Source organism: Rasamsonia byssochlamydoides (assembly GCF_041956645.1).
Source record: "Rasamsonia byssochlamydoides strain NRRL 3658 unplaced genomic scaffold VTN77scaffold_37, whole genome shotgun sequence".
NCBI classification, from domain to species: domain Eukaryota; kingdom Fungi; phylum Ascomycota; class Eurotiomycetes; order Eurotiales; family Trichocomaceae; genus Rasamsonia; species Rasamsonia byssochlamydoides.
Window position 1 is genome coordinate 164455 of NW_027192420.1, and position 18703 is coordinate 183157.

The 18703-nt window shown below is 50.2% G+C and overlaps 8 protein-coding genes across 8 annotated transcripts; 3 read left to right on the forward strand and 5 right to left on the reverse strand.

Moving 5' to 3' along the window:
* Window positions 1–78: 78 nt before the first annotated feature.
* Window positions 79–1126, reverse strand: VTN77DRAFT_5139 (uncharacterized protein; the record flags this gene model as incomplete). Its single annotated transcript, XM_069421275.1, has 5 exons — window positions 79–266; window positions 332–493; window positions 552–918; window positions 982–1015; window positions 1077–1126. The coding sequence occupies 5 exons, from the start codon at window positions 1124–1126 to the stop codon at window positions 79–81; spliced, it is 801 nt and encodes a 266-aa protein (XP_069277133.1).
* Window positions 1127–1423: 297 nt separating this feature from the next.
* Window positions 1424–2280, forward strand: VTN77DRAFT_5140 (uncharacterized protein; the record flags this gene model as incomplete). Its single annotated transcript, XM_069421277.1, has 3 exons — window positions 1424–1469; window positions 1590–1888; window positions 1981–2280. The coding sequence occupies 3 exons, from the start codon at window positions 1424–1426 to the stop codon at window positions 2278–2280; spliced, it is 645 nt and encodes a 214-aa protein (XP_069277134.1).
* Window positions 2281–3220: 940 nt separating this feature from the next.
* VTN77DRAFT_5141 (uncharacterized protein) lies at window positions 3221–4561 on the reverse strand (the record flags this gene model as incomplete). Its single annotated transcript, XM_069421278.1, has 4 exons — window positions 3221–3304; window positions 3404–3493; window positions 3567–4200; window positions 4362–4561. 4 exons carry the CDS (start codon window positions 4559–4561, stop codon window positions 3221–3223), a joined length of 1008 nt encoding a protein of 335 aa, XP_069277135.1.
* An 842-nt stretch (window positions 4562–5403) lies between these two features.
* Window positions 5404–7525, reverse strand: VTN77DRAFT_5142 (uncharacterized protein; the record flags this gene model as incomplete). Its single annotated transcript, XM_069421279.1, has 6 exons — window positions 5404–6043; window positions 6103–6713; window positions 6778–6898; window positions 6961–7017; window positions 7104–7273; window positions 7454–7525. The coding sequence occupies 6 exons, from the start codon at window positions 7523–7525 to the stop codon at window positions 5404–5406; spliced, it is 1671 nt and encodes a 556-aa protein (XP_069277136.1).
* Window positions 7526–8736: 1211 nt separating this feature from the next.
* Window positions 8737–9484, reverse strand: VTN77DRAFT_5143 (uncharacterized protein; the record flags this gene model as incomplete). Its single annotated transcript, XM_069421280.1, has 4 exons — window positions 8737–9183; window positions 9240–9299; window positions 9363–9386; window positions 9452–9484. The coding sequence occupies 4 exons, from the start codon at window positions 9482–9484 to the stop codon at window positions 8737–8739; spliced, it is 564 nt and encodes a 187-aa protein (XP_069277137.1).
* Window positions 9485–10579: 1095 nt separating this feature from the next.
* Window positions 10580–11208, forward strand: VTN77DRAFT_5144 (uncharacterized protein; the record flags this gene model as incomplete). Its single annotated transcript, XM_069421281.1, has 3 exons — window positions 10580–10828; window positions 10885–11135; window positions 11199–11208. 3 exons carry the CDS (start codon window positions 10580–10582, stop codon window positions 11206–11208), a joined length of 510 nt encoding a protein of 169 aa, XP_069277138.1.
* A 956-nt stretch (window positions 11209–12164) lies between these two features.
* Window positions 12165–13822, forward strand: VTN77DRAFT_5145 (uncharacterized protein; the record flags this gene model as incomplete). The annotated part of the gene is made up of 2 exons (XM_069421282.1): window positions 12165–12473; window positions 12530–13822. The coding sequence occupies 2 exons, from the start codon at window positions 12165–12167 to the stop codon at window positions 13820–13822; spliced, it is 1602 nt and encodes a 533-aa protein (XP_069277139.1).
* Window positions 13823–15049: 1227 nt separating this feature from the next.
* VTN77DRAFT_5146 (uncharacterized protein) lies at window positions 15050–18402 on the reverse strand (the record flags this gene model as incomplete). Its single annotated transcript, XM_069421283.1, has 4 exons — window positions 15050–16528; window positions 16589–16833; window positions 16888–18026; window positions 18077–18402. The coding sequence occupies 4 exons, from the start codon at window positions 18400–18402 to the stop codon at window positions 15050–15052; spliced, it is 3189 nt and encodes a 1062-aa protein (XP_069277140.1).
* Window positions 18403–18703: the final 301 nt, after the last annotated feature.

The following is an 18703-nucleotide window of genomic DNA, read 5'->3' on the forward strand; positions in this document are numbered from 1 at the left end:
GTGGAACCAATTCTGCCAACAGCAGAATCTAAGCGTTTGTAAACTGAATGTCAGCTGAACTCGCAGCTGTTCCCAAACCTAAGCACTCGCATTAAGGTTGTGCAGCAGTCTCTCCTCAATCCCATCAAGGATACAATAGTGCTCCATGACCTCAAGGTTCTCCGCTTCATTCTGAAACAGTTTGTCGGGATCTTGTCCAGGCTGGAAAGGGTTGGGAGCGGCAGCAGGGTTCATCTGAGCCATCTGCTGAGCCATTTGATTGGCAGCTGTCAGAGAAAACCAAGGTCAGCACTTATCACAACATACGAAAAGAGAAAATCTTGGATCATACCATTGTCGCTGCCGAGGATGAAACCAAACACGGACTGAAGACCGAACAAGTTCAGGAAGTACCAGGACAGGCTAGAGACCCACCTGACATCAAGGTCACGGGTCATCACTCCGGACTGAAGCATCGACTTGAACCGAATCGTAAGAGGAAATGGTAGTTTCACTAGTTGCGATGTCAGCTTCCCATATATTCCTCCTGGTAGAATTCTCAGCACACGTACAGATAACAAATCCCGAGAAGAACGCATTGATCCAGCTCATAATCAGCGTCTGCGGGATCATCATCATCATGTTCCCCTTCATCATGCCCATCATTGCCTCCATGCCCGCTGGATCCGTCATAGGATTCGCCGGCGGTTGGCCCCGGCTCTCGGGATCCTTGAGAAACGCGCCGCTATGGTAGCCGTTCACAAGGTATTCCTTGCGCATAGCAAAGGCGGACGGAGTAAGAACTGCAGAGGCATTGTTACGCAAATTGACGCCTCGCAGAAGGGACAAACGTTCGCGTGATTCGGCGAGGGTGGATGGGGGTTTGGGAGGGTTATTCATCAACACGGTGGCATAGTGGCGGAGGATGCCCGTCAAAATCTGTAAAGCAAGTTAGATCCATCATTTGCAAAGAAAGTTCAAGTTAAGATTGTCAATGCATACCATGACAATCGTAATCGGAAATAGGATCCAGTAGCTAACACGATAATTGTGAGCGTCTCGATGCGAATACATCGCTAGTCAGGAATAAAACTCACTATAGGGCTGGATCCCGAAGGATCGTCTGCTCTAACCCCTGCACTGCCATCGTGAGAGGCAATGAGCAGGAGATAGATGTCCTTGTCAGGAAATGGGTGGGTGTGAGAAGAGAGAGCTCTGACCGGCTGGACTCGAGCGGATGTCATGAACCAACCGATAGCGCTTTAGCTTCCCGAGAAAGTGACAACTCGCCGCAACTTAGTTACGACAAGATCTCACCCTTTCTACATACACAAGAGCTTACAGCTCCCAGAATACAACACCAAAACTGGAAGTCCTTGTACTCCGATAATCTGTAATTTGATTCTATAACTATTTTTTTGTCTCGTTTTGTGTCCTCTCTTCAATGGCGTCAGCGACGGCACCAAAGGTGCCCGTTTACTCTGGAAACGGTTTGTGCCACCTCTCCATGTTATAAGCAGATGTCGGCAACCCTATATTCATCAGATAATTTGCTTCTTATCAGCGCGTCATGACAGACCTTGAATGTTAATTTCCTCTCTCCTATATAGACCTCAAAAATACCACCGATGATGCGCTTACGCCGTATCTGACCACCCTTCCGCAACCATACACCTTCACCCGAAACAATACCAATTCCAATGTGCGCTTCATTATAGGCTATACTGCCGTCGCAATTGCAGGCGCGACTTTCTATGTTGATCGGATTCTGGGGTGGGAGGCGACGCAGGCACCCTGGGTGTCTGTCGCGGTTGTTTCCTACTTCGTCCTCAATTCTATCCTCACATACTGGATATGGGCGGTAGAAGCTGGAGAGGTATTCCGGGGTACGAGGAAGTCAGGAGAAACGGCATGTCTGCGCAACCTATTTTCTGCTTGTGGTCAACTTGGGAGTTTATATTTCGCCCTGGCTAAACAGCTAACAATTGTTTCCGACAACAGCTCACCATCCGGACCTCCACGAAGAAGCACTCGCCGCTCTACAAATTGAAGGTGAAATATACCTCACCGGCGGGTAAGGTCCTGCAAGAGAAAGAGATCGAAGCCCCCTTCACGGCATGGTTCTCGTCCGACGGCGTCTTCCACCCGGAACCATTTCGACGCTGGCTTGCTAGTGAGATTGAGATCCTCGGCCTTGCCGCGAAGGAGATGGCGAAGAAGACGGGAGATGTTGCGAGTCATGTCGGTGTGGAGGAGCAAGCTGCAAAAGGCAGTAAGAGTGGCAAGAAGGCAGCACATTGAAACTTGGAAATGAGAGCGTGGCTTCACAAGCATGTCACAGTCTGAGAAAATAGGGATCAAGGAGACCTTCATCTTTCCAATTCCTATCATGGTTTTTCCTTTTCGGCGTTGCATGGATTATGCCAAGTTGATTTTATCGATTCCCTTCTGGATGATAGTCCGGGTTTCGTCAAGAAAACAGACCTCAAAACGTCACGACGGGTTTCAAAGAGAAATCCTGGGATCACCAGAAGATGCGTATGCCAGAGACCTTTGGTACCTGGGCCCCTGGCTCATAGGGTTCTATCTCTTCTCCAGATGGACTTCCTTAATCCTACCTATATTGTAGTCCTCTTACTATATGGGCCTATATATAACCTCTATACTTCTGTCATCCTACTTACTTGCCATATCAATTCTTTACCACGCCATACCTAGTCCTTGCTCTAGTTCTCGCTACACTCTATACTACTCACTGTATCTATTCACTGTAATATAGCGCAAGGGGGGTAGGCAGATAGTATTACCCATGCAGCCAAGGAAATTACAGGAATTTGGACTATATATATATGCCGGACTTTCTTCTGCAGACCCGCTCTCTTCTTCTATCTTAATGGCACAGTAATAAAAAGGAATGGCATAGAAAAAAACTAATTCGGCTTGGTCGCTAAAAAAAAAGCAATCGACCCTAGCTAGCAAAAAACTTCGTCATCGTCGTTATATATATTTGTTTTCACCCACATTTGTGTAAGAGAAGAACCGAGAAAAAAAAAAAAGCACAGTATCAGTACAGGAATACTGAACAAAAAAAATCTATAATATAATATATCATGATACATTTTCCGCCCCTTTTGCTCACTTTTTCTGCCTTCCTTCCGAATTTTATCAATATGCTTTCTTTGTGCAGGAGAGCAAAAACTTTTTCACCAGTCAGCCACGACTGTTATGGTTATGTCATGCTTCATTCACGAGCCTCCAGCGTGCCTGGTTTCTCCACTGCTGCGGCAGGCTTGACATCGTCCAGTCTGCGATTTTGTACGATTCTCTGGTTGGTAGGTAGATAGCGGTGTCAGTCCAATATCGACATTGACAAAAGTGAATTTATTCAGAAAAGATTCAATTCAGGAGGCAACTGTGTACGTACCAGGAGGTTTCTCAGAAGGACGACAATGGTGACTTTTCCGATCGAGGGAACGTAGATAGATGCCCTCTCCTTGACTTCGGGGCCGAAGTTCTAATCAAAGAGAGGCATTGTCAGCTGACTTCATGGCTTTTAGTGAAAGGGGAAAAGAAAAGGAACGGCTTACCTTCTCACTAGAAAAGTTGATACAGACAGCCCCCTGGCGTAGAAGACTCGTGTCGAATTTGAATGACTCTCCAGGCACACCCGTGATGACCACGTCACACAGGGGCGCACAGTCCTTCAGTGTCCATCCCTCCATATCCTCGACCTCATGCCTCCGCTTCCTGAGCCCTTCACCCCGGGTAAACTTCTGCACACCGGTAACATCAACGCTGTAAACGCAGGCGCCGTCGTTCGCCAGGAGCGCCGCAAGCGGTCTTCCGACGACCTCTGACCGGTTCACGACACAGATAGTGTGTCCGAATAGGCGATTCCCATATGGCAATATCGTGTTATAGATGTGCAGGTATTCAAGGATCTTGATGATCGCAAGCGGCGTACAAGGCAGGATGGACTTTTGTCGCTGGGTCTCCGGGTCTAGGAAGCGGATATTCTGGTACATATTGAAGACGTAGCGATGGCTGAGGCCCTCCACATCTTTCGATACGTCTACGATTTGCTGGAGATATTGGTCTTGTCGGTTGTTGAAGATCGGATAGTATACGATAATGCCGTCCACGTCATCGTCGGCGTTCGCAGCAAGGATCGCTTCTTCGATCTCGTCCCGCGAGACCTCTCGAAGGGTGTAACGAAAGCCACTACCCAGGAAAAAAACATGTCAGCTAGAAACGTCAAGAGACATAGCGCGAAAGCTTTGGAGCACAAATCGCAAATGCGATTCCAGGGAGCATCAAGTATTAACTCCCCTCAAGTAAAATGACAAGATCAGCAAACGATAGGTCCCAGTCAGACTTCTTACTTTTCTTGACAGGTCTTCTCAGTCCATTCCGCATACATGCGCGCAGCAGGGTCATTATTCGCCAAAAAGCCCACCAGGTGCGGTCCCTTCTCCAGCGCCTTCAGGCCCTCGCGGACTTCCTCGAGCAAGCCATTGGCGATGTTTTTCGCCAGGACCACCTTACATTGTGGTGGAGCCGCATCTGTGCTTGAAGAAGCCATCCTCGTAAGAAACTATAGAGCCTGCAATTGGGGAACGACAGGAGTAAAAAGGGGTCGTTATGAAAGGTTATGAGTCGAGCGCGGGGAAGACCGATAGATAAAATTTTGGCTCTAGATTAGCAACGCTTATCGATAAATGACCTCCAGCGCCACCCCCACCGCATTGGGACAAGAGCGACCAAATTTCACTAAGATTGAATTTGAAATTATGCAGTATAATTTTAAAGCAAAGAGGAAATCCAGTCACGTTAGATGCAAAATCTGATTGAATTTCTCGCCCCAGGTTCTGAGAACTAGTCCACGGATGTCGACTGATTTCTCCTGGATTTATATTGAACAAGCTGGGCTTTCACCTGTGAAGGAGGGTTATCAAAGACAACTTCAGGTAACACTGGAAGATCATTTTTGTTGAGCTTACGTAGATTCTACAGTCAAGATGCACCTACGATCACAGCATTTTTCAAGGACCAAGTGAAGAAACAAAGGAAATAGTTGTAGTCGTCATAGGTACTGGGACAAGAGTAAAAGAACGATGATATGGAAACATTTAGCTTCCTCCCTCTGAGCTCACCCACACCACCCTCCCATTTCCATTGCATGTAGTCAAGGCTTCATCACAAACAGTGAGTTCCTCCTTATTCTATAGTATGGTTACAGTACAAAGAGGACCTCGGAGACACCAAGAGATTACTGGGACAGAGCAAGGACCAGAATTGAACCACTTTCATCGCACAAAATTAACTGGTCTCAAATTGTACACAAGCTATCTTGTCTATACAACATAGTGTCAGGAGGAAAACAGTACATGGTGGAATAGATCACCCTGTTGTCTTTTTGCTCACCTATGAGAAGTTCTTGTTGAATTCAGCAATGACCTCACGGAGGCGAGCCTCCAGCTCCTTGCTGATCTGGCCCTCCTTGTCAATGGCGGCGGGGATGTCGCTGTGGTTGGTCTTCAGGAAAGCCAGGAAGTCCTCCTCCCACTGGCCGATCTTGGCGACAGGGATGCTGTCAAGGTAACCGTTGACACCGGCGAAGATGACAGGAACCATCTCGCTGACGGCCATAGGAGAGTACTGCTTCTGCTTGAGAAGCTCGGTCAGACGCTCACCACGGGCGAGGGTCTGCTTGGTGGAGGCATCCAGATCGGAACCGAACTGAGCGAAAGCAGCGACTTCACGGTACTGAGCCAAGAAGAGTTTCAGGGAACCGGCGACCTGCTTCATGGCCTTGACCTGGGCAGCGGAACCGACACGGGACACAGACAGACCGACGTTGATAGCGGGACGGACACCCTTGTAGAACAGTTCGGTCTCCAAGAAAATCTGACCGTCGGTAATGGAAATGACGTTGGTGGGAATGTAGGCAGACACATCACCACCCTGGGTCTCAATGATCGGCAGAGCGGTCAGGGAACCACCACCGTGCTTGTCGTTAAGCTTGGCAGCACGCTCGAGAAGACGGGAGTGCAGGTAGAAGACGCTTTTCATACGTTAGCAAAGAGAAAGAAAGAAGGTAAGAAGTCTAAATGAATGACATACTCTCCGGGGTAAGCCTCACGGCCTGGGGGACGACGCAGCAGCAGAGACATCTGACGGTAAGCGACGGCCTGCTTGGACAGGTCATCGTAGACAATCACAGCGTGGCGGCCGTTGTCACGGAACCACTCGCCCATGGCACAACCAGTGAAGGGGGCAATGTACTGCAGAGGAGCGGCCTCAGAGGCAGTAGCGGCAACGACAATGGAGTACTTGAGAGCATCGTTCTCCTCGAGAGTCTTAACGAGCCGAGCAACAGTGGAACGCTTCTGACCGACGGCAACGTAGACACAGTACAGCTTCTCGGCCTCACTCTTGGCGGCGGCATTTAGGCGCTTCTGGTTCAGGATGGCATCCAGGGCGACAGCAGTCTTTCCGGTCTGACGGTCACCAATGATCAACTCACGCTGACCACGGCCAATGGGCACCATGGAGTCGACACTCTTCAGACCAGTCTGGACGGGCTGGTGGACGGAGCGACGGGGCAGGATACCCGGAGCCTTGATCTGAGCACGGCGCTTCTCCTTGGTCTTGATAGGTCCCTTGCCATCAATGGGGTTACCAAGGGCATCAACGACACGGCCCAGCAGCTCAGGGCCGACAGGGACATCAACCTGGCTATTTCGTTAACCCTCCTGATACTATTATTCTCTCCCGCGTGCGAGGTTGGGCACGTACGATCTCGCCAGTTCGCTTGACGGTCTCACCCTCCTTGACCAGACGGTCGGAACCGAAAAGCACAACACCGACCTGGCCGGCTTCCAGGTTCATGCACATGCCCTTAATGCCAGAGGCGAATCTGAATCTCAATTAGTGACGGATCTTTCCGACATTAGGAGACCTTGTACGGGGGAGGCATACTCGACCAGCTCCTCAGCCTGGACATTGGTCATACCGTGGACACGGGCGATACCGTCACTGTTCCCCAATTGATCAGTACGGCACTTTTAGATAACTATGGAGACTATTTTGATGGCTGAATCGGGGAGGTTCAGGGCCCGTACCCGACGGAGAGGACACGTCCAGTCTCAGCAAGACCAGCCTCCTCCTGAACACCACGAATTCTCTGCTCGAGGAGGGAGGAAACCTCTGTGGGCGAGGCCTTGGCCTCTGCGGCGTATGAACGGACCTGCTTAGCGGCAGTAGCGAGAGGACCGGGAGCAGCCGCGCGAACCTGGAGAGCGAGCAAAAAAATTTGTCAGCGTCTACACCCTTGACCTGGCACCCATCATAACAATAGAAAAGGGTATTTCCTGGTCCGGACTATCCACCAACGAGGCCATTGGCAGCAGCTGCGCGACGGTGTTGTCCTGACTGGCGACGATACGGTCGGGTTGGAAGGGGTTGTGCTCACCGAGGCGAGTCTGCCAGTGGCAGAAACGGCAGCCACGGTGCGGCTGGATTGCCGCAGAGCGTTTCTGAACATTGTGACTGAGGTTCAGAGGGAGTTGAGAGTGTTTTCTGGGGAGGAGAGACGTAATTGGGAGAAAGAGTGATTGAAGGGCGAGGATTGTGGATGGCGAAGGAGAGCTTTGTCGTCTGGGAGGAGGTTGCCCGGACGAAGCTAACCCAGTTTTGCCGAGAACCCCCCAGTGGCTCCGATTCGGCCCTTAGTGCGACCCGTGTTCACCCACTCGCTTTGGCACGGGTGCCCATGAAGTTCAGCACGGTCGGTACAAGGATACGAGCATTACTATTTCGCCTTCTTCATTCCGGATAATGATCGATTCTTTCATGAATCTGGTCTGCCATCTCTATATGAGGGGGCCAGTGTTGGAAGTGTGACCCCGGTAATAATTAGCACACTTGTCCATCGGTTTCTCGGATTTGCGGATCAGGCTCGGCTGACTAAGGCCTTCATCATAGAAACAGAATCTACTGCCTTAGTATTCAGGCATTCAATGCTGTGTGTGATCGAGCAGTGGAGACTCTGCACAGTGTACACTTCTGACTTAGGCAGTCTGAAATCCATTTGTGTGACTAGGACTTTGTCACAATGACTTTGGAATCGATCAAATCATTAATGCATTCATTAATTTAGCAGCATACCTATTCATGGTTGTTGATTATGACGGACCTGACGCTTTATACTGACACCTGGTATTGCATGACCCCATATTAGTAACACTCAAGTCGATGATCACAACTGAAGTCAATAACTAGAGTGTTAGTTTGTCTAATATTACTACCCAAACGATCACAACAGAAGGACCCATGCTACTCCATACTGGCTGAAAGCAACCATCAGAGATAGCGCATGCTGCTCATTCTTGAGTCTCTGTGCTTGGCCTGGCTTGCTACCTGACTTGATTCATGCTCACTGTTATACATTAGATTGGCCTTTCCAGGCCCGCTGCACGTGCTAACCACCTGTTATACAGGCTTGTTTAGGCTAGCTTTAGAGATAAATTGAGGTGGGCAACATCGGATCGTGGTAAGCAACGTCCAATGGAATACCTTTCTCATAACTCGTCATCATCCCCAGTCCCTATGCTGGGACATCCTCATTGTATCCGCCACTTTGTTTGTGTACACTGATCAATGCATACGCCTGGGGCCGATATTTCCTGCTCACCATACCTTAACCAGAGATCTATAGCAGTTGACTTGGTTTCAGCAGACCACCATTCTGGCTAATTAACCATCCCTTTGGCCTTTCTTGAATTTAGCGATTTCCTTCTCCACTGCCTGGTCCAAGCGCACTTTCAACTCCGGACGGTATCCGAGAAAGAAAAGGAACTCCATCCACACGAAGAGCGGGGCTAAAAATAATGCCTGAAACAAGTTGTCCAGCAACGCCGGCGCTCTGCCCTCGAAGCGGCCGTGGCCGAGAAATTGAGCCAACCATGACACCACGTGAATACCGGCAGACCAGTACGTCGCTGTCGTCCCGTAAGTGCTCGTAAGATGATTCATGAATGCGGTGCCGGCAATCAGGACGGGAGCGAGAATTGCGCCGGCAACCGGCTCCAATAGGAGGTATCCAAACGAATAGACAAAGGCGACGATCGTCCCAAGATTGGGAGGGAGGTTCTTAATCTGAAGGAAATCGGGCAAAGAAATCAGAGTACCGCTATTGCTGGCCTGCGATGCGATTGTGTTAGCTGAAGTCAGCGACAGGATTTGAGCGTTAGCCTTACTAGCTGTATGGCGGTTAACAGGATAATTGGGACACACGTCATGTGGATGGCAATGTTAACCTGGAGAAACCATATATGAGTGATATGCGCGAACACAAACCGATAAAGAAGGGCAATGCCTACAGGGTTGTGATGATAGGCGCCATACTATAAATGCGAATTAGTAGCTGTTAGATTTGAATTCATGCTCATCTTAGGAGAAGGGGATTTACAAAGACGAGTTGCTTCTCAAGGTTGAGTGCCATGATCGCTTGATTCTCAGAAGCTCTTCAAAGCGTAGTGCTTCTAAATATATGCCTCACAGAAATGAAGGGACGATTAACTTTGATTGAGTACAGAAATAATCTGGGCGAACTGGTCCCTATAAAAAGAGATAGTGACAGGATCAGCTGTGTTGCGTGAGACAGGGCGGCAAGTGGGTGGGATGCAGCCTTATGAAGTCATTCCTCAATGCGGGAAGTAGCTGCCGAATCCCGAGGTCCTGCGACAAACATGTGTTTGGCCTTAAACCCTCACGAGGCCAGCCTTAGCAAGAAGCAATAATGATAAGCCCTGGAGGTCGGAGATCCGCCTGGCTACATTATGTCTCGCTGTACGGACTACGGAGTACACCAGTACAACTTTATTTTTGCCATCATGACACTTGCTAAACTATTGCTTCAAAACTACTCACTACAGTATACTTTCCCATAGCACTTTCTAGAAATATGCCCAGGAAGAAATATGGGTGGATATGGTTAATGTAGCGAGAAATGTGGCTAGAAAATAATAAACCTGAACCAATGCACAGTCGTAACTATGCAGTACTACGGTAGTACCTAGGTAGATAGTTTGAAGCCTCAGGCAACCAGTTTCCAGGTCTGTTGCTAGAGCACTAATCACGTGACCGTCTCGGAGCATGGATCATATGATGGTCAGCGCAGGTCAATACTCTGTAAACACACTCAACACCCGGCGCAGACAGAGGTCGCGAAGTCCACGGCTGAGGAGAAGTCGTGAGAATTTGCAGCCTGTGTCTCTCCTTCCTATCTTGAATTGGGAAGTCCTTCGTTGCTATTTCTTGAGCATTATGGCACACTGACTCAGGTTCTCGGTGCTGAGAAGCGGACACGGGCTCTTTGAATCTCTTGAATTTGTCGAAATCAATACGATCGCTGCGTCTTATATCCTCTCTTAGCGAGGTTGACATAACACCGTGGAATCTTCGAGTTGCGGACGAGCTTGACCTACTTTCGATCCCCGGCGCGCAAGCTTCCAAACTGCCTCCGAATCCCTAAACTTGGGCATATCCGATTGTCGCAGTTCTCGATTTCTTTTGCTGGGTTCGAGAAGACACCGCCATGTTTTTCCTCAAAGAAGAAACGAAAGTCGTTACCCTGCACCCATCTTACTTCGGCCCGAATGTGAAGGAATACCTGATCAACCGGCTGAACGAAGAGGAAGAAGGAAGATGTACGGGCGATCACTTCGTTATTTGCGTCATGGATATGGTAGATATTGGTGAAGGAAGAGTGATTCCTGGCAGTGGACATGCTGAGTACACCATCAAGTATCGTGCTATCATCTGGAAACCTTTTCGGGGAGAAACGGTATGTATCGCTCGAGGGCTATTTTTCTGCTTGTCGCCACTAATGATTGATACTAGGTGGATGCCATTGTGACGTCGGTTAAACCTACTGGTATTTTCACTCTCGCTGGCCCTTTGTCCATCTTTATTGCGCGGAAAAACATTCCTTCGGATATCAAATGGGAACCTGGCACCGTTCCTCCACAATACACAGATCATGCGGATCAAGTAATCGAGAAGGGAACAAGCCTTCGATTAAAAATCCTTGGTGTGAAACCCGATGTGTCCGCCATCAATGCTATCGGGACAATTAAAGAAGATTATCTCGGGTAAGGACAATTCCCCGACAAAATGCCATTCCCCTGCGATAAAAACTGACAACAATTTCACAGGACACTTTAAGCGATCATTCATCGGCTTTTCAATCTGATCGCGAGAAGTTAGCAATAATGGCCCACTTGTCCCATACAGTGCTCTCCACAGATCACGCAAATATCTTCACACCAGATGAGATACATATCTCATCACTTGCGGACGGCCTGCATTTTGATGGTGGTGGTGGGGAGGACTCCAGCTGCAGATTTTACCAATGCGCAAAGAAAGTATGGAGTGCAGTAGCAGTGTATGTCTGGCAGTTACTAGCTAGTTAGTTCTGCAGATCTACTGTAGCTGGCCTAATTTTGGCTGGTGGGCCGAGGCATCCTCCAATTATTCCCAGGGGAATGAGCTAGACTACCTTAGTGAGATATAAGACCCTCTCTGAGATAGGAGATCTGATAGCTATAACCGCTCACAAATGGTGAACAATAGAAATAAACCGAAGAATCGAAATGGCAGTGTCCACATATGGATATGGTATCTTTGCTCTGTGAAATGGTGGGATTATCCACAGGGGTAGGAACAGTGGTACACAATCTTGGTGAGCGTTTAATTAGACGAGCCAAGATGAAACGCTGGTGTCTCTCTCCGGAGCGCCTGTTCTTGCTTTCACGGGATAAAGCGGCGCAAATATGCAGCGAAGCGACCAAAGCCCTGGGGGCTGCGGCAGACACGGCTGGTTTTGTTTGCAGTTCCGGGAATGCGCGTGAATACCGCGTCTAAGCAGTTAAGGCACCAAAGAGAAAAAAAGCTCTAGGTTCTCCCCTAAATAACAGCTCTGCCTTTGCACCTCTGCATCTGCATCTATTACAATCACTCAGAGACAACACCTGTGGCCCTTGCTAACCTACCCGTGTCCACGACACCTTTTTGCCACACCCACCTGTGTTTACCCCGCTGCCGTGACTCGCGATTGAGGACTGAGAAGCACCAACAATCGCACACACGCCTGCGACTGCCTTCCGTTCGCGCGTGCCAGAATGTCTCTCAAGGCTATCTATGAGAGATTCCTTGCGGATCCAAAACCCGATGCGCTCAGTCGTGACGTCTCCCTGAATTACATTACCACGACAACCACGTTTCATGGAGCAGATGCGGTCCTGAAGCATCTATCTAGCCAGCAGAAGATCGTGAAGAAGAAGTCGGACAAGACACTGAGTGCTATCGAGGCTTCCGATGCGCTTGTTCTCGATGTTGAGACGACTTTGGAGTTTGTCTCTGGAGGCGGGGCTTATCTCCCCTCTCTCGACGATAACTTCCTGGCCGACCGCGTTGTGACCTTCCCTATGGTAAGCTAGTCTTGCGGCTTGTCCCTTGCAGTGTTGCTCATATCGGGTTTCTCCAGGTCCATATTGTTCGCTTTGACTCGCAGAACCAGATCCAACAGATCAGACTCTACTGGGACCAAGGATCGCTGCTGAAGCAAGTCGACGTCATTGGCTCCCGGGGACGCAACTGGCCTATTCGCGACGCTCAGGAACAAACAAGATTGATTACTTCATCTTCTGCCGGCCACGGTACAGTCACCCCTCCTGCGCAGAGCAGCACTCAGGAGCCTGCTAGTAAGAAGCCACTCAAGGACCCTCACGCGTCTTTGTCTCTGTTTTCCTCGAATGGCGCAGAGGATGATCAGCCAGCAGTGATCGCGCCGCGTGCCGCTGCCTCTAAGAAGCCCCCGCAGCGTGACTATACTGAGCTGTTCGTCGGAGATCCCGACGACGATACCACTCCTACCAAGAACAGCTCTTCGAGGAAGGATGGTGTCGTGGCACCCAAGGGTGCGTCGAAGACCTTTGGGCCTAACCGTTTGTTCGACGACGATGAAACAGTCGCAGCTGAAGAGAAACCGAGAGGCGCTATCCCACCCAAGGCTGGCGCAGGCAAGAACTTTCAGCCTATCCGTCTGTTTGAAGAGGGTGATGCAGATCAGGGCAACCAGAAACCGGAGCCCCGGTACAGGCCTCATCCCAACAAATTTGACCATTTCGAGCTAGGCGAGAACAATGATGGCTCGCGGGAGATCAAGTCTATCCCTTCACGTCCGAAATCGCGTCACCTGTCTCAATGGGACTTTGAAGACTTCACCACGCCTGAGAAGCCCAAGGGTAAGATCCGTGGTCAGGATGTCCGCCATTTTGGCTGGAGTGACAACGAGGAGGATGTTCAGGAAACCCCGCCTGCCCGGCCCCGTGTTGTTCACCCACGACGCGATGCGGAGACGCACTTCAAGTTTGAGGATGACGGGTCGCAACCTGCTGAGACTGGGCCCAAGAGACTCATCGGATCTGCACACAACAGGGGGCTCAGACTGTACGAGAACAATCTCTACGACGAGGAAGGCAATCCTACACCCAACGAGACCGAGGGGACCGCGCCGCTGAGCGTCCATCCGAACGGAGCTCATCGCAAGAAGGACTTTGACAGCCACTGGTCGATTTCCGACGCTTCTCCGCCTGACGAGAAGCCGAAAGTCGAGAATCGGCCCATCAGCAGCGACCGCATCAAAGCGGTGAAGATGATGGATGCGTCTTGGGATACGTATGATGAGTCTCCGCAGAAAGAGGTGCCCCCTGCACAAACGAAGCGCACGAGCCGCATAACCCAGAGAAGCTGGACATTTGGCGACGAAGATGTCTAGACGTGGCGACCAAGTATCAGCGTGGTCGAGTTATTATCCTGCGCATGTCCGAATACCGATACGGCAACGTAATGGAATAAATTGTAACGGTTATTTCTTGATGGCCACGGCATTCTTTTCACAAATCAGCAAATCATAACACGAGGCCTAATGAGTTGTGTACGCCATCCATCCCTCCACTGACAAGGCTGTCAGTTGTGAGGGACAGGACAGGTGATGAGACCAAAGAGGGAAAGGGAAAGGGTAAAAAAAAAGAGGCTTTTATGACGACGACCGAGCAACGATTGATGAATGATAATGGTGGCGTGGCAATCGCTGTCTCAGAGCATTTACAAACACTCCTTCCCCCCCCCTCTTTTTTTTTTCATTTCATATCATTTCATTTCTATTCTGGTATTGTACCACCCTTACTTCTTCTTTTCTTTTCATTTTTTTCCTGCCATTTTCTGACTTTCGCCTTTACCCTGTACAAATTTGCTGCTATTACTGTTGTTGTTTTTGACGTTATTGTTGCTGCTGCTACAGTGCTATTTATTATTTATTGTCGTTGACACTTGACACTTGACACCCTTGCGTTATGTTATTTTATGTACGGTTAACTTAAGTTCTGTCTACTGCTGTTTTTTACTAGTAGTAAGTACTCAAATCAGATGATTGATGTTAGGTACATTATTTTCCAACCTTCCCTACCATAAATCATTCCACATGCATACACACATACGTACTTACTACATGAAAGACATCCCTATGCTAGGCGTGCTTGCTTGGCTACTCGAGTTTCAGCCCAAGGATGAATTCACCTGCAGATTGTACCCCATACCCATACCTGTATTTATGGATGGATGGATGGATGGATGTATTTCGAGTACAGTAGTGTCTTGATAACCTTATAAATGCAAGTTATTACCAACCGGATTTGAATAGGGAAAAGAAAAGTTATCTGCAGATTTCACAAATTTCGATTGTGGTACAGTAGTAGTAACTGCTAAATAATCCAACAGTTCAATCTTGTCAAAACTACTAAACTGGTAGACATGCATCAATCATAATCTCTCTCTCTCTCTCTCTCTTTTCTCTTCTCACTCCGGGACAGTGATTTGATAAGATGGAATGAATTGGGCCATTTTCCAGAAATCAGAGGAAAAAAAAACAATATTCCAAAAGATAATCCCTGTTTGGGTCCTAGACTCTCAAATCCATTTAAGATTTGCTCAAATATTTTTTCACTCAAATGTAAAACATATCATTGCGCACATTGGCATGGATCCTGACATCCCTGAAGTCAGGGACTTGCTGCTCCCGCCCCTCGCCTTCAATCACGCTGCTGGCGGGCGTCTGTTCGGGCGTCGCGTCAAAGACATGGCTAAGGTAACAGCGGGCGCGTTCACAGACCAGGTCAGCATAGTACGCAGGCGGACAGATACTGACGGCCTTTGTCGCGCGGCCGAAGAGGTAGCACAGCCGGTGCGTCAGATCCTCAAGAACGTCGGCCGCGTTGAGGAAGGGCCGCCGAAGCGGCTGGTTGTGGAAGATCTCATCCCACACCGTGAAGTAATGCGCAGGCCGAGCCGTCCCTTGCAACGCCTTGTGGGCCTGCAGGTAGAAATCCCAGTTCCGGGCCTCAGTGACGCCGCGATCGACCACGGTGCCGTTGGGCGGGTTCTTGGACTTCTCGTCGGCCATCTCCTCCGTGGTAGCATAAAACCGTGTATGGTGGCGCTTGCCCACCACAACGATCGACATGCGAGGGAGGCCTTTTGCTGTATGAGAGGCGGGGTAGACCTCCTTGCACGCCTTTTTTAGCAGAGGCAGTTCCTGCTTGAGCACGATTTCGTACTGCCCCTCGGAGATGCCGTCACGATAGACGATGATGTTTTCTGGGTATGCGCCCTTGTTGTGCTGGGCCCAGAGTTGGAGACGCGATTTCAGTAACGCGTCCAGGTCGGCGACCATTTCTTGCCGAGGGGCCTGGATCTTGATGTCGGCTGGCCACTGGCCAAGTTGGCAGTCTACCGACGCCACGATGCCCGCGATACTGGGAGCGAATGACGCCGATCCCGGGGACGGGTGGGTAACATCGATCCCGACAAGCATGGTCCGTCCCTGCGCGATGATGCCAAGTTGACTATCTGATAGAAGCTGGTTGACCCCTCCCAGCTTGAGGTTAACCTTGAGACCTTCATTGGCAAAGTACTGGTCGTTCCGGGGCTTGCAGAACTTCTCGGCCAGCACGCAGGCATGACGGACGCCCTTTCTGACATCACAAACAAGCTTGACGCGGTTGTAGAGGGCCGTGTCCCTACCTGGCAGAATGACGAGGACGAATCGAGGATTCACTCTGGCGACCAGGTCGTTGATGGCCTTCTCGACCTTCTCCTCATCGCCCTCGCCTGTGAAGAAGACTTGGGCTCCTTCGACCGGTGTTGATGCCTCAATCCCCAAATCGACGAGTTTGCTTCGGAATTCTTCCAGCGTCGCCCAGAAAGCGTTTCGGGATGGCCAGAACTTACTTGTGTTTTCCGCATCCAGGATGAGGTAGGTCCAGGAGGGAAGTTGGGCAGCCCTGGCGAATTTGATGCTCCGCATATTCCAGTTGCCCTCTGCGGGCGTGATTTCTCTTTGTCCCCTGTAGGAGACACGGGGAGCTTCTAGAATACGACCCGGAACCGTGATCAAGCCTGCTTTCGGTGTCAAGCGGAATGCGGCCTAGATTTAATTATAATTAACTACTATGTAGCATTGGGCGGTGTTAAAAGTATCACCTACAAGAGTATCATTCAGGCGAGGCTGAATGCCAAGTACTTGAGTACCCTTGTCCACTATCGAATCGGCATTCTCTCCCGGTGAGCGGACTGCAAACTGGATCATTTTCTGAGTCTGTTGCGGACTCAATTTCGCACTTGCTGGCTGTCCCGGTTCGACAATACATACATCCGCCGGCAGGTATGAGGGGTTCTGGCGGGTGCCGACGTTGACAACCGGAACGTTGGGATCCACCGTCATGTTGTGTTCTGGGTTTTATTTCCATTAGCTGTATTCATCGTCTGACAGGAGGATTGATTTACTCTGCAAGAAGTATTCTGCGACGCTCACATATCTCCCTGCTTGCTCTGGTCCAGCTCTGGGTGGTTTCTTCCCTTTCTTCCCTTTCTTGCCTTTACTGCTGGACTGTTCACTGGGATCTTGGCCCGAGCTCTGACCCTGGCCAGGACTGTCAAGCCAGAATTCCACCTGTCGTGGGTCGGCACCATGACGCTGTACCCTTGGAGGGTGAGGGAGGTCTCTTCCGTCTCTAGGTGTCGCAAGGGCGATGATCGATTTGATACGAGGCTTCCTAGACTGAAGATGCGTGACCCTTACACGCAGAGTCTTGAGGAAGCTTTCGAGCTTATAGGTATTCGACAGGTTAACAGCAGCGATGAGTCCCTTCAACTCTCCTGCTTCATAGCAGGCAATATTCTTTACCTGCACGTTCAGGAGAAGCCGTGCGGTCGCAGCACGAACACTGACGAAGAACCCCCTCATCACCTCCAATCCTCCACCAAGAGAGAATCTTTCTTGTTCGTCTGGTTGCAAGCTAAAATGCCTGTTGGCACCTACGGAGGCGATGAGGGGTTCCTTTTTAGGGTAATGGCCCATCACGATGTTTAGGGCTTGAATCACCTCTTCCTTAGATGCAAACATCGCGCTCGCATTAGTTGACGAAAGGTAATCCAAGAGTTCGGATACCATGACAGTTCCGGTGAACTGAAGACGAACGTGGTAGATCTGTGGGTTCTCAGGGGGTTCATCTTCATCTGGCGCCCTGTATTGAACATCATAACTGCCTGGCTGCAGAGGAAGTTCGATCCGCGAGACCAGCGTCGACTTGTAGTCGCTGGCGACGCTGTTTTGGTACTGAAGCAGGTGCTGGTCGAGGAATAGTTGGATGATCTGCTTGGACTTCCTCGCGGATGGCTTCCGTCCAGCTCTATCTGGCAGGATCTCCGTATTGTAGCGGAAGAGAACCTGTTTTGAGTCGGTCGACAACGCAAAGTAGTTCGCATACAGGAGCACCTTCTGTCCTTGAGTTCCAAATCCTGGACGCAGAGGGAACTGACTCCGTGTATCGGCATCGACGGGCTTTGTCTTCAAGACGGCCTCCTCGATGCGATTCTCAATCGTTTCGACTTCGACATCGGGTTCGGGGACACCGCCGGGAGCCCTGCACATGTCAGTTCACAAATGCCTGATGCCCAGGATGAGTCCACTCACCTGTATATTCTGGCCTGACCTCGACCTCTACCAGATCCTCTGCCTCGGAAGTCTCCTCTCGCACCTCGTCCTCTTGAGTCCCCTCCTCGACCTCTGAAGTCACCTCTACCGCCTCGATCACCGCGACCTGGGGGAGGACCCGATCGAATTGGAAGCTCTATAGATGCTGGCGCCTGGGAAGGGCCTCCACCCCGACCACCGCCTCTGCCACGATCACCTCCTCTACCACGATCACCACGCCCTCTGCCACGATCGCTGCCGCGTCCACGGTCACCGCCACGGCCGCGGCTCTGAGAAGAACCTCCGCGCTCTGGCTTGCTCGACATTGCAGCCGGATGTCAGAGAATAGGGAGATGACCTGGGACGGTCAAGTTGATTCTGGGCTCTTGCATAGAACCGGCTGAAGGAAGTACAGTCAACAGTGGAGGGACCAGGCTCTTTGTTTATCTACCCCACCATTTGCATGATACGGGATTGCGTCTTCTGGACAAATCACAACCAGCGTCGTGGCAACCACCCCGGAGCAATGAGCTGGCTAGGAAATCCAACACCGGCAGTACGTATCAGAAAAGAGTATCGCAGGTATGCAAGGTTGCGAACACGGAGGGATAACCGATAGTCAGCTAG